Below are 14,082 nucleotides of genomic sequence, written 5' to 3'. Positions count from 1 at the left end.
CCTGTGGGATCGATATCTAGGACTCCATTAGAGCTCTATATTACTTGAGCGATATGTATACTTGCGTTGATAAGTGTGATTTTACAATTATTGAATATTTATTACGTCCATATTTATCTTATATTTTTAAGTATATATAAAGTCGCAGTCAATTCCCTGTTGTGCTAACAGATCTTTTACCCTTGTTTGCCACAACCCAAAGTTTCTTGTTCCATCAAAATTTGCCACCTCGAACTTTGCAACAAAAAATGTCATCTAAAAATTAATCCTGCAACGAATCTTTCTGTAAAAATTCCTTCAAAATCTTTCACCTGTTTCCTGTTTTTGCATCATCAAAATAGCACCGAGTGCACCACGAAATGTCTCCAGCAAAGGAATAAAATCAAAGGAATATTTTGCCATCTCCGGTAAAGGAAACCAATCTTTTACTTCAGAAAATCAGTATCCCGCCTTCAGGAACCAACAAGAAAACAAATTGAAAAACAAATCTCCCGCCTCCATGAAACAAAATCAAATTAAATCAAAAAAAAATTCTTTCAAATTTTCTTCTCCGTAGCCTCCGGCAAAGGAAACTCAGAAGCTTCTGAAATCACCTCCCAGCAAGGAAATCAATTGGACCTCCCAGCAAGGAAATTAACTTTTTTGCAATTCCTCCTTCCTTTCTGGTTAGCGCCTTCAGGTAGAAAATTTGGACACCTTTCGATCCAGAGGAAATCGCCTCCTCCGACCTTCCTTTGTCAATCTGCGTCACGCACCTGTGGCCAAAAGTTGTGATTCGTCCTAAGTTGAAGCCAACCCCTCTTTCGCTGCACTCTTTGGTCGTAGATCCTTCTTCTCCTGATCGCGCAAAAAAGTCTTGTAGTAGAATCGCTTCTGGTTGCAAATCCTTTCCTGCGTGAACTTTGAATTCATAAATTCCTCCCTGGTTCAAGCTACTGCGACCGAAAACCTTCACAGAAATCTCCGAAGCTAAAGCTCCAAGACCTTGAAGCCCCTGGTCACCAATCTCTAAAATTCGGCTTCCTGCACCAAGCTTTGATTCCCTGGCCACCAAACTCCTTAGCCAAACTTTTCTTTCTTCCTGCGCCGCCGAAATTTTTCTTCTCTACCCTAAAACCTCTCTCTGATACCACTTGTTGAGAAATTAGGGTGAAGAAAAATAGGAATCGACACAAATCCAGAAGAACACAAAGATTTAACAAGGTTCGGCAAAGATACCTACGTCCTCGGGAGCAGAGCGGCGAATTCCTATATTACGATATAAAAAAGCTATGTGTGTCAATCATAGAATGGAATATAATTCAAACAATATTTACATGTAATATTCTATCTTCTTTATATTGTTTAGTGTCAATTGATATGTGTACATTTATGTTTTGAAGAGGTATATCATATTAATGACTATATTATGACACTCAATCAATTGACGTATGGAATTATCTCTTTTTTCTATATATCATTTATTTTGAAGTGAGAAATCTAAAAGGAATTTTCGTAGAAATTAGAACATTGTGGCACAAAATTGTGACAGGAAGGCAGAATTTGTTTCCATCACTATCCGTGCCTAATTATGAGTTGCATGAGACACATTTGTTTAATATGCTTGTCACACATGTAATACTCTATTAATTTTCTAAAAATTTCTTGTCTAAATTGAAAGGTAACACCTGAAACGTTGTCATACACACATTTATGTTTAATTGATCTATGTTGATTGCTCTTGATGATGTGTTTATTTTTTAGATGATTTAGGTTATCTATAGATATTCGTACATCAAGTTTGTGGATGTACAACTGGATAGAAAAGGAATCACTGGAGAGTTCTTGAATGGAGTTGAGGCCTTCGTGGCAGAGGCATCTAATCTTCTGACATACATATCTCAGGTTAGGCTTCTATGCCCATATTTGAAATACAGAAATACATCACACGTAATGTCAGATGAAGATAGATATTTTTTATATCATCGAAGATTTAAACCTGATTATTGGATTTGGACATCACATGACGAGGTTGACCCTACATTTTGTAGCCATGCTCCTTCGACGAGCTGACTCTCAACATGAATTTCAATCAAGTCTTTTTTTAATGAAATTTTCATCAATGGTACAAGACATTATCATGTGAGTTGAGTGAAGAAAGAGGAACCAAACCACGAAGCTCAAGAAATTAATGACTTACTAAATGTGGCTCAAAGGTCACTATGGGAGAGTTGCACATCCTATTTTGAGTTATTTGTAGCTCTTGGAATGCTAAAAATTAAAGTCATTTTTAACATTCCATGAGAGTGCTTCAATTTGTAGGATTATTGTAAGAGATGAATTCAATGGAAAATTTAGTTCCACGAGAGGAAAAAAACCAGACTTCAAGTTAGGGTTGAAAGCAGAGAAGTTCATTGTTATGTGAATGAATGTATGCAATTTTACAAGCCCAGTCAAATAGAGACTTATTGTAAATTTGTCATTCTCTTATATTCAAACCTCAAAGTAGAAAAGGCATTGTGTTTCATTGTTATTAAATGGATTCTTCTAAGGGATTTATGCTTTAGCATTAAATAATGAATTTGTGGTTTGATTGTCACCGTGTGTTCTTAATTGTTGAACATTTCTTTAGGCAAAACAAAAATATATTTAGAAGAAAAAAAATTGAGAAATCAGCGCCGCCTCAAAGAGAACATGGGGAAAATTTTTTGATATTGTTAGTAACATTCTAAAGATTACCATTAGCACCGATCTTTCTTCACATCATCCACGGGGCTATTGTGTTGCTCATAACTATACAAAAAAGTCTATTTTTTGGGATCTGCCTTATTGAAAAGATAACATGATCTGGTATAACCTTGATATCATGCATAAAGAGAATTTTTTTTATAATATCTTCAACTCTGTGATGGATGTAAAGAGAGAAATTAAAGATAAGATGAATGCCAGATTATATATGAAAGAGATTTTTAAAAGGCGAAAGTTAAATATCCAAAAAACTATTGATGGCAAGATTATGAAGATGAAAGTAAAATATTATCTTACCCTAGTGCAAGATGAAGTAATTTGTGATTGGCTTCAATTATTAACATTTTTTAGCAGATATGCTTTAAATTTGAGTCGCTTTGTTGATGTGAGGGGAGGTTGACCTCATTTTTTGTGAGGTCTCTTCCTTTACTTAGAGCCTAGAATCTAGCCATAGGATTTTCTGTTTGACCCTCCTAGAGGACTTGTACTGGATCCACCCTTTAGAAATTCAAATCACTTTCTAGCTTTTTTTTTGAGGCCCCATGTGAGTGGTCCCAAGCACTCAGTTTTTAGTTGCAACAATTAAAGACCAACATGTGAAGGCACGAAGAGAGTTCCTAAAGGTTCTAAAAGCTTTAGGAAACCCATTACGACTTTTGTGCACATTCATGATACACAAATACCAAAATTCAAAAATCTAATGCACATAAATATCAAAATTCACGCCATCTACACTTGTAAAAGGGCTTCATAATTGATCAGAACTAATTCAAACTTAAATCAATTGTTGAAACGATCGATCACAAACTAAAATTTTAAGAAAATTGAATTTGACTCGTTTTTGATCTGATCGTCAACGAACTTGTCCGAACAACCCCAAATGATGAAACGAACCACACAAGTGCATCCAGAACGTCGATTTTAGCTAGGAAAGATATTTATTTCGATATAGTTTTGTGCATGAGCAAAAAGTGTGCAAATTAGATGATTTTGAATATTCAGCATTATAAAATCAATGTAAGAAATAAAAAAAGAGGGGATTGTTTTCCTAAATCTCTAATTCACGCCTCCCTCCTTCGAAAAAATCCCTGACCGCGCACTGACCCAACCCGCATCCATGCAGATTTTTTTTAACTCCAAATGATTGTAAAAAACTTGGCTCAAATTATATTCAGCGGCTAGTATGAATAAATGAAAATAAATAATAATACTTTACACTATGGGTGCTATGCAAGTATATGTATCATTTCAATTAATATGGGATTTTCCTTAAAAACCCCAGTATCGATCCCACGAGGAATGCTGAAATTCTTATAATACTGACTTGCAAAACTCTATCTAAATTGCAGATATTACTATAGGAAAAGAATTTCAAAATGTTGGTATCAGTTTAACACTAAATTTATGCAGAAAATAAAAATAGAGATTAATAGACTCATACAGTTTAAAAGCAAACACAGTTAAAAATAATTTAAAAGAGAGTTTGAAATATTATAAAAAGAACTTTTCCTTTGCAAAGTGATGTTAATCAATGTAGGAATTGATGATGAAAAGGATAAAATATTGTACTGTACCAAATAGGAGCATTCATATTCATTACCCCCTATCGGCACTTGCAAAGAACATTGGTTAATCTAGAGTCTCTCAATAGCTTGTGTAGTACTGCTGAGTAGATTATGACCTCTTACTTCCATATTACCCACTGTGCCCTCTCTATAAGACCTACTAGGGACCCTTATGATCAAAACTCTGAACCAAATTGATAAAAGAATCTAGTCTGTCACCTAGAAAACATCAATTCTATGCCCATCAAAACTTATCTCCCTATTTATTTGCACTCCCCTCAAGTGATCGCAACAGCTCTACCCAAGATGAAATGTGGTGCTCACTAGTTGATGAAATCATAGCCCTCCCGGGTCATTATGTTTCACAATGGATTTTAACGATATAAATGGTTAGTTTGTAAAGTTAATGAAGAACCGGTAAAAATACCATCACAATATTCTAAGAATAAAAAGAGATCTTTAAATCATTATCATCCCACAAAATTAATTCTCATATGCAAGAAGAAAGAAAGGGAACTACTCAAAATTCATGTAGATAAAACAAAAACACATATTTTGTATTGAAATCCAAGTCTTACAATAAAAACTTAAACACAAATACAAGATAATTATATTTAAGTCTTCTCCCTTATCAAATCATGAAGTTTCCTTGCAGCTAATCTTCAAACTTTTACACATAACAAAGACTTTCACTCACACAGACACACACACACACAGTAGACTCAACCGAACCCTCCAAAATTACACAAAATGAATCCACAAAGACTCTAAAAAGGACTATCTTTTCGTCCAAAATTTAGCCATATTAATAAATAACTAAAAATCACCAAGGGTCATTTCAAGCACCCCTTCAAAATTTAGCCAAATTCAATGAATATCTTAGAAAGTTGGATACTGCGCTAGAGCGCCAATTTGAGAGGCTATAGCGCCCATTCAGCCCGTCAACTGGCACTATGAAGCCAAGGGTGGTGTCATGACGCCATACAAAAACATCCATTTTTGCTCTATTTTATCCTCATTTTCTCCAAATGTTCATTCAATGTACCTGAAACCAAAAACATGCAAAATATCTTACTTTAATGCTCAATATCATCAAAAATAGGCATAAAATGAACACAAAATTTACCCTAAAAATAGGTTATTTTTAGGTGGATCAATTCCCCCAAACTTAAACGTTACTTGTCCTCAAGTAACACCTTTTTACTATATAAAATCTATAACTTACGGTAGTGGGTTTTAATTAAAGACTTTTATAGTTTTTATCTTATAAATGCAATAGTGAAACTTTAGAAAAATTTTCAATAACTCAAGTTAAAACTAAAATGTAAGAATATTTAATCGTCAAGTCTAGGAGCTCTGATTTCCTAACAATTTCAAGAATAATTATAATTTATCATACTAAGGATGCTTAGAAGAATTACAAGAAAAAGAAGTTTGCAAGAGCTCTATTTGTAATGATGTTAATACTTCAACAAAAAGAACAAAAATGTAAATAAGTCCCTTTCCTTAAGATGATTAAAGCGAAGCCAATTTTTTATTAGGCATCTTCTCAAGCTTCACCCCACTTTTTTTTTTTGCTTTTTCTTTTTCTTTTGGTTTTTCTTTTCTTTTTCTTTTAGGATCATTTTCAATCCATTCTTTTCTTTTCATGTCATGTGAAGATTATTATATCTAGATAGCCTTTAATGATTTTGAACCCCACCATGCTCTCTTTAAGTTAAAAACTTCTTACATTTCCTTACTTGATAAATGTGTATTAGCTTAAAAAGATTTTTCATAGAGTCTCAAATCTTTCTTTTTAAGTAAAAAAAACTAAAATCCTTATTATTTTCAAAAGTACAGTTTCCTTTACTTTAAATAGTAAAAGTATAATCTTATACTCGTGTACTAAATATCTTAACTCTAGAACTAACATTTATCATTTAAAATGTTTTACTTAAGTCTACTATATCATTTATAAAATCAAAGATATTGTTATCCAATGATAACCCAACATACCACATGTTATGTTAAAATAATTTTAAAAATACAGTTTATTGAGGACAAATAAGGTTCGGTTTAAAAAAGTTTTTCACCCTTCCCCTGAACTTAAAGTTTTTTAAGGCTTACCAAGTTCAGAGCTAATAAACTACTACTTCATGGATTAATGACTCTCCAAAAATAAAGAGAAAAAAGTAAATAAAATATTATTAAATTTAATGTTTAAAACATACAAAATTTTGCCAGGCTATATATAAAATCTAGTGTGGTAATAATATGTTTGAATATCTATACTATCCTAACTAGAGTTGTTGATCTATCCATTAAATTGGCTCAAATGAAACTATTGAATAATTCTTTATTAATTTTAGAGAGATTAAAAATCATTTATAAACTTTCATCAAGAGATTTGCATGATGATAGCCAAAGTTTTGTGTAATGGCATAGTTTATAACCTTGTATAAGGCTTTTGTGATGTTGTTGCATCACACTCTTTATATATCTATTTGACTAGCTACATCTTGTATCTTAATTAAATTTATAATACTAAAAAAAGAATTTTCATAGCACTTTGTACAAACACCCATAGCAGTAAAAAAAAACCATGATGTTCCTTGCAGCGGATGTTAAATCGCTTTACGTGTTATCGCTACAAAGGCTTTTAACAGTGATTTTAAATATTTTTAATAGCATTTTTTAAAAATTTGTTTAAATAAGCGCTGCCAAAAAAAAAATTTAATAGTGTTAATAAGATCAATTTAAAAATTTAGTTGACTTAATTCATAAATAAATTGATGGTTGTGTTAGTTCTTGTCTTTAACTCATAATCTGCCCATTTCTAATCATCTAAGAAGTAATTTGTCTTTCATGTCAAATTTCATAAAAATTAAAAGGTCTCCTACGACTCACCTTAACCATTTCATTGGGAGTACATAATTTCAACAAAAAAAATCATGGGATTGATGTCTTTTTAGGCGTGTAAAGGTTTACAATTTAACTTGCTCAATGTCACAAAAAATGATAAAGAATCCCCATATATCATATCACTAAATAAAGTATCTTAACAATAATACTCAATCATTATATTTGATTATTAATTTTCCTTATAGTAGAATCCACCTCAGAGTATCAATTAGTTGACTAATAATCTAATTTAGAAAGGTCTGATTAAAGAAATGATGATAATTCTAATGTGTCATCCAACCATAGAGAATATTTTAACCACTCTTTTGGTAATATCAATTTTTTATATAATCATTTCTATAACTTTGACTTGGACATTACATACAAATTATAGATAACTATTTCAAGCAAGTGAATAAGAGTTTTCACACATAAATCAATAAAGAATAAAACATTTATGAGAATTTTCATAATTGGCTTCTATCTCACTCATAGAACTCTTGAACTTCTTTCCCATTTAAATAGTAGCCCTTTTTGTGAGATTTACCTAGCAAATGCCTATCGAATAGTACTTTCAACACTTTATTGGCATTTGGTCTCTAATAATGATGGAAATAGAATTTAAAGAGGGGATAAATATAAAATAAAATAAATTTTTAAATTTTTAAATATAAACAAATAATAAGTTAAATAAAAAACTCATAATAAATTATAAAATAAAAAATATATTCCCATTTTTTCTTCATTACATCAAAATTATTAAAAAAAAATGATTCCACACTAAAACCCATTGCAATATTATTTTCAATATATTTTATGAGTAAACACAAAAAAATCATCTTTTATGTGATTTCATAATATTGCCTTCGCAGTCTTAAAAACTCAAAAATATAGTTTCAACTATAATTGTCAAAACTGATAGCGTCAAGATCAATCAAAAATCAAATGAGCAATAAGAGGTTATATGATTGGTTTCTTATCTTAGCTAATATATGACATAAATCAAAAAATATAGAGAGATTATAAAAATTATGATTTTAATGAGCTTCAATTTTAAAAATGCTATAATTAAAATTTTATCTATAATTTTTTTTTTGTTTTTCTTAAATCCTTAGATTAAAATTTATTTACATGTTAAAAAAATTAATTTTGAATGACATTTATAAATTTTGAAAATTCTATGCATAATTATAAATAAATAATTTCATAATGTTTTATTTAAACTTTTTATTCATCTCTTTTAATTGTGTATCTAAAGTGATTGTTAAAATAATAACATTTTGATTAAGGTCTGTTTGGGGCAGTTTATTTGGTGCGGTGGTGTTTTGAAAACGCACCCGACCTGTTTGGGTTAACTGCGTTTTGGCAGCTTATGCGTTTTGAAAACGTTGAAAGCAGTGTTTTCACACCGCACCTGGCAGCTTTCTGGCAATGGTCTGACTTTTCCAAAATAAAAAATAAAAATTTATATTAGCTACCGCACATAGCTTATCAACAGATTATTCAATAAGCTGTTGTTGCCCTAAACAGACCCTAAATAGTGTCATTTTCTTCTGACAATATGTCTTCATCCTTCATACTAAGTAGCATTCATATTTAGATTATATGAATTTTCATTTTTAACGAAATAATTTCACTCTCTAAATTAAAGGATATATATATATATAGTGACATGAATATCGATTATGATGGGAAAAAGACATCATATATTCTTTTTATCTTGAGACTTGATACATATATGTCTTCAACGCAAATTAAATTAAAAAAAAAGTACTTTTTAACAAATCCATTTTCATCAGTAAAACTTAAGACAATCATCATTTATTCCTGTTTTGATTCATCTCAAGCCTCACAACTATAATAGAATATTTTCTATGGTAATATATTTATCTCATACTAATAATTTTAAATTTCGCTTGAGAATAAAAATACAATCTTTTTTTTTTTATTAAAAAATAAAGTAAAATAATTATTGAGCTAATTACAATATTTTATGATAAATTGTTAAAACTACTTGTTAAATATTTATTAAATTAAAATATTATGAATGTTAAATTATTTTTAAGCATTTAAATTAAGAAGGTAAAATTTTACTATATTTTTTTATAATAAAATATTTAGTAAAAATTTACAGAGGCATTTACTAATCTCCAATAAAGATTTTTTCACAAGGCATACTTCTAGTAACCATTAATGACATTTTACAATGTATAAATAGGGGTGTAAATGAGACGAACACGAACGAACAGAGCTTGTGTTCGTATTCGGTTCGTTTGAAATTTAGTTTATTTGAGATAAGCTCGTGTTCGAAATTATCCGTGAAGTCACTGTTTTTATTCATTTTTTTAACGAACGAGCCGAACACGAGTTGTTCGCGAACGACCAGCCAGTTTAACATCCCTAATATTAAAACATAAAAATAATATATTATTTAATTATATAACTTATGCTATAAATATAAAATATCTATATTAGTATATTACTGATATAGTATATTAATATATTACTATTATTAATTTATTATATATTATAATTTATAAAATTTAATTTTTTAAAATATATATATTATAATTTATAAAATTCATTTTTTTATAATATAATAATTTTTTTATATATAATTATTTTAAATTATTTTACATTTCAAACAGTAACGATTCGAACACAAACTAACACATCACTGTTCGTGTTTGATTTGCTTAACTAACCGAATAAAAAAAACTTATTCGCATTCTTCTCATTTATTTATCGAACGAATCAAACATAAATTCATTGACGAACCGAACACAAACTATTCACGAACAACGAACTTTTTTATCAGTCCTATTTAATTTATTTTTGTGAAAGAACCCTATAACATTATTCCCACAAAGTGCAGGACTGTACTCCCGTATGTCATGACTCAGTGGAGGACCCGCATGTCAGCTCAAACTTATTTATGGCAGAATGGAATAGTGATTCAGCTGGCATTAAAAATAAAAAAAAATATATTGAAAAATCTTGGAAACTCGAAGGGACAACAAGCAGATACTCTTAAATGAGGAAGTACATCTTATAATACAATAATTAATAGTACGAAGTCTGTCCACATGGCTTTACTTTTTTCCTGGATGGAAATGAATAGTAGCATCTCAATCAAGAATGGCGATTCAGAGATGACCAGATTTCATTCCATTCAACCCAACCACACGCAGTTGCAGTCATTTTCTTGGTTATAATTCCACGCAGCTTCTGCCTCAAAAATATAATGCCGTCACAAGCAGAACAGTAGCTTTCTTCATCGAGAAAAGAGTACGGAGTGGAAAGAAAGCCCATCCTCATGAACTCCTTTTCTTCACCATCTTTTATGGGGGCAGTCCATCGATAAACGGGATGAAGGTTATTAGAAGATTATTGTCCCAATAACTGAGTTATTAAATTGTTATTCAAGATCATGCTCACGTGAACTGTATGCATATGAAGTAAGTAGATAGCGCTAAGACGATATGGGATTGAATTTTACTCTCTGTGAGATGGGCTGCACCAGAAGCCATTACCGAAGAAATGGTGCAGCATCTCGTTCTCAAACTCCAAGACCTCCGCAACAGGCGCCTTTGTCTGCCACTGAATATTTGCTTCTCCCGCAGATGAGGCAGAGATATCAAGGCCGGAAACATTGGACTCCATCTTTTGCTTTATAACAGCGCGGCTCCTCTTCCGCACCGCGCGGCGGAAGAGAAAAGCAGGAAGCTTTACGACGGTGAGAACGAGGAGGTTGACTAAGGCGCAAGGACAACAGCACACCACCACCGCACACCCCGCCGTTGTGCCGCCGGCAACCTCTGCTACGCGCTTGCTCAGCTTCACTCGCTCTTTCATGATCGAAGTCTATCTTCTCGCCGGGGTTTCAGCTGGCTTTGTCGTGCCAGGGATCAGAATACAAAATCACGCCATTATTTTTGGAAAGTTGGGACCTTTCAGTCCTTCTCTGGCTCTCCGGCAGCCGGCTAATGGATTTTGATCGGATGCCGGCAAAAGGGGGAGACTTTCGTGTGAATGAAATGAGATCAGGTTCCGCAAAACTTAAAAGTGCTGCTGCATCCAGATGCACGTGACGTCAATTCATCAAAGGCCACACCGCGGGGCAGGGATCTCTGATGAAGCCGGCTACAGAGGGAACGTGTCATGCCTGGCTAGTTTTGAAAGCGATGTATTGAGGGCGGCATCGCAATAGATGAGGGAATAAGAAATATCCATTTTTTGACTCTCATCATATGAAATATCGCTTTTATATTAACAACAATTTCATTGCATTCTTAATATTAATATCCTAATTTTTTTTCTATGAAGATAATGATGATTTATTTATAATCCCTAAAATATTAGTGGCTAAATGCATTAGAAGATTTCATTGTAATGATTAAAAAATCAAATTCATTTAATTGTTGATTTTATACCCCATTTATTGTACTATCTCAAGCATTATAAGTACATATGCATACATTTTGATGGGGCTAATTAATAGATGACATTTGTGAAATTTAATGGGTATCGCCAACTAGATGTAAAGTAGTTTCTTAATTTGAATAGCAATTAATAATTCAATCTCAATTTTCAAGAAATAAATAAATCCTCTAGTTTTGAATGGTTTAAAGTTAAGAACCTAAGCTCGCCACTTCGTACATTACATAACTCGTTATAGCCTTGAGCGCATTGTATTTAGGCTTTATAAATTTTTAATTAGTATAAATTAATTAGCTGTCTTAAGTGTAACCACTTTTATTGATAAAATTTATTTAATACTTATCTTTTTTTTATCAACATACCTCATAAAGAAAACCAACCGTCTTTAATTAACACATCATAATACTCATTCACTATAATGGAGAAGTATAAATCACATATATCATTTATAATAAAAATTAAGGATTTTGTTACTGCAACTTTATAAAAGTTATTTTTGTACATCTAGTGAAGTTAATTGTAACTTTATACTAGCTTTTTAAATATTCCTTTATTGACTTCTTCATTGTGATTATAAATAATGAAATAACATTAAATAGTTTTCTTGATTAGATAATTCAGTTGATTTATTGACCATGAAATAAGATCTTTATAATTGAAGTGTTTGAACATATGAAATAATTACAATCAACATTTTCTTGAAGAGAAATATTATATAAAACCAAAAAGAGTTGCAAGATCTAACAAAAGACAAAGAGAATGTATCACCATGCAAAAAAAAAAAAGAAAGAAAGATAAGAAGGAATAAACTTAGAAACACGAGTCCTCTTGGTCGAATAACAAAATAAAGTTAGCCAGCTGGTTGGTTGATTTCCTTCTCTTAAAATGAGTCTATCTAATGTCAAATTGTTGAGCCAACATTTGATTTCTCTTCAGTTACAGTTGAATGAACCGTGGCCCCTTAGTTTGGTAATACACACATCTCCATAGAGAAATTGAATCAATTTCTAATTGCAAACTCTTCCGTCTAGAAAAAATTAGCCAACAACAGAGAATTAATAATAACATCAGCCTCAACACTCAAGGGTCAAAGAACACGGGTAGAATCAGCAAAATAATCTAAATAATGACTAAAATTATTCCTAAACACTCCCTCAATACCATTTGTAGAGCTTCTAAAACTATCATCAACATTTACCTTAACCCAATTATGTATAGGTGCATTCTACCTAACCAGCTGAACTCTTGGTGTGACAAAATAAGGAATAGGTGCATTGAATTTTATATAAAGCGTAGAACACTTCTCCCCAACAATTCTTTTGGTAACCCCATATTTATGAACCATCTATAGGAATGTAGTGATATGACTGAGAGTTTTTGGCACCTTTAACATAGTCTTCTCATGTTTAACTTCAATTCTAGTCATCCAAATAAACCTGCAGATAATAATGGGTAGGAATCTATACACCCCATTCCCCATCAACTCCCATTCCAATGAACATTAATTAATAGTAGTATATCGACCAGATGAAGGTTTATCCACCAATGATTCCATTTTTTACTAAATCTGTATAGATAAACCTACGAGAAAGAAAATATAATTAAGAGATTCCTCCTCACACTTGCAAATCAAGCTACAGGAAGGAATCATGAGCCCTTTCCTCTATGCAATATTATCGGTAGGAAGGCGTTTGTGCAATAGTCTGCAGGCAAAAAAAGATTGAGAAGGCCTTAATAGTTTACTCCACAGTTATTTTAAATGTATACCATTAAGTTGCTTAGTGGGAGAAGTAGCAAAAATTTTTGAGATAGAAATTCCAAAGGTTCCTTTGATTCTAGGCTTACTCAAACCCTGCTAGATAAAATGAATCCTGGAAATAAATGCAGCAACCTATTCGCCAATCAGTTATTACAGCTTGTAGCTAGCCATCCCGGTCATTTATATTCCAACTGTCAACAACTTCAATAAAAATAGCCATAGGACCACCAAACTAGTCAGTCAACAACCCTTACTTACTTTAGTCATACAAAAAGCTGAGATTTCTTGGGTCCAACTCCCAAGTCATCAGATTTTCAGTCTCCTTAGACACCTTCAACATATCCTTCCAGATTCGAGAATCCTTCACATTGGGGGCAATGGTTAATGGGCGTAAATTGACAGCGACTTTATATATGCTTAAAAATACAAGATAAATATGGACGTATTAAATATTCAATAATTATAAAGTCACACTTATCAACGCAAGTATACGTATCACTCAAGCAATATAGGGCTCTAATGGAGTCATAGATATCGATCCCACATGGAGCAGTTTAGAATTACGGACTAAGACCTTAGAAAAGCAATACTTTAATCACAGCAACGACGTTCAATTTGCTTATCTGTCACTAATAGGCAATTGAAATAAATAGATAATTTTAATAACTAATAAATAACTAATGATATAAAGTAGGGTTTAATTGTGAT

General features: G+C 31.7%; 1 protein-coding gene across 1 annotated transcript; it reads right to left on the bottom strand.

The window, feature by feature from the left end:
• Nucleotides 1-10,041: 10,041 nt before the first annotated feature.
• Nucleotides 10,042-11,389, bottom strand: LOC110030489. Its single transcript, XM_020733216.1, has one exon. The coding sequence runs from the start codon at nucleotides 11,028-11,030 to the stop codon at nucleotides 10,671-10,673; it is 360 nt and encodes a 119-aa protein (XP_020588875.1). The 5' UTR covers nucleotides 11,031-11,389; the 3' UTR covers nucleotides 10,042-10,670.
• Nucleotides 11,390-14,082: the final 2,693 nt, after the last annotated feature.

Source organism: Phalaenopsis equestris, unplaced genomic scaffold (assembly GCF_001263595.1).
Source record: "Phalaenopsis equestris unplaced genomic scaffold, ASM126359v1 Scaffold000726, whole genome shotgun sequence".
In the NCBI taxonomy this organism is placed as follows: Eukaryota; Viridiplantae; Streptophyta; class Magnoliopsida; order Asparagales; family Orchidaceae; genus Phalaenopsis; species Phalaenopsis equestris.
The sequence above is the reverse complement of the archived record's forward strand: the minus strand, read 5'-3'. Positions and strand labels throughout refer to the sequence as shown.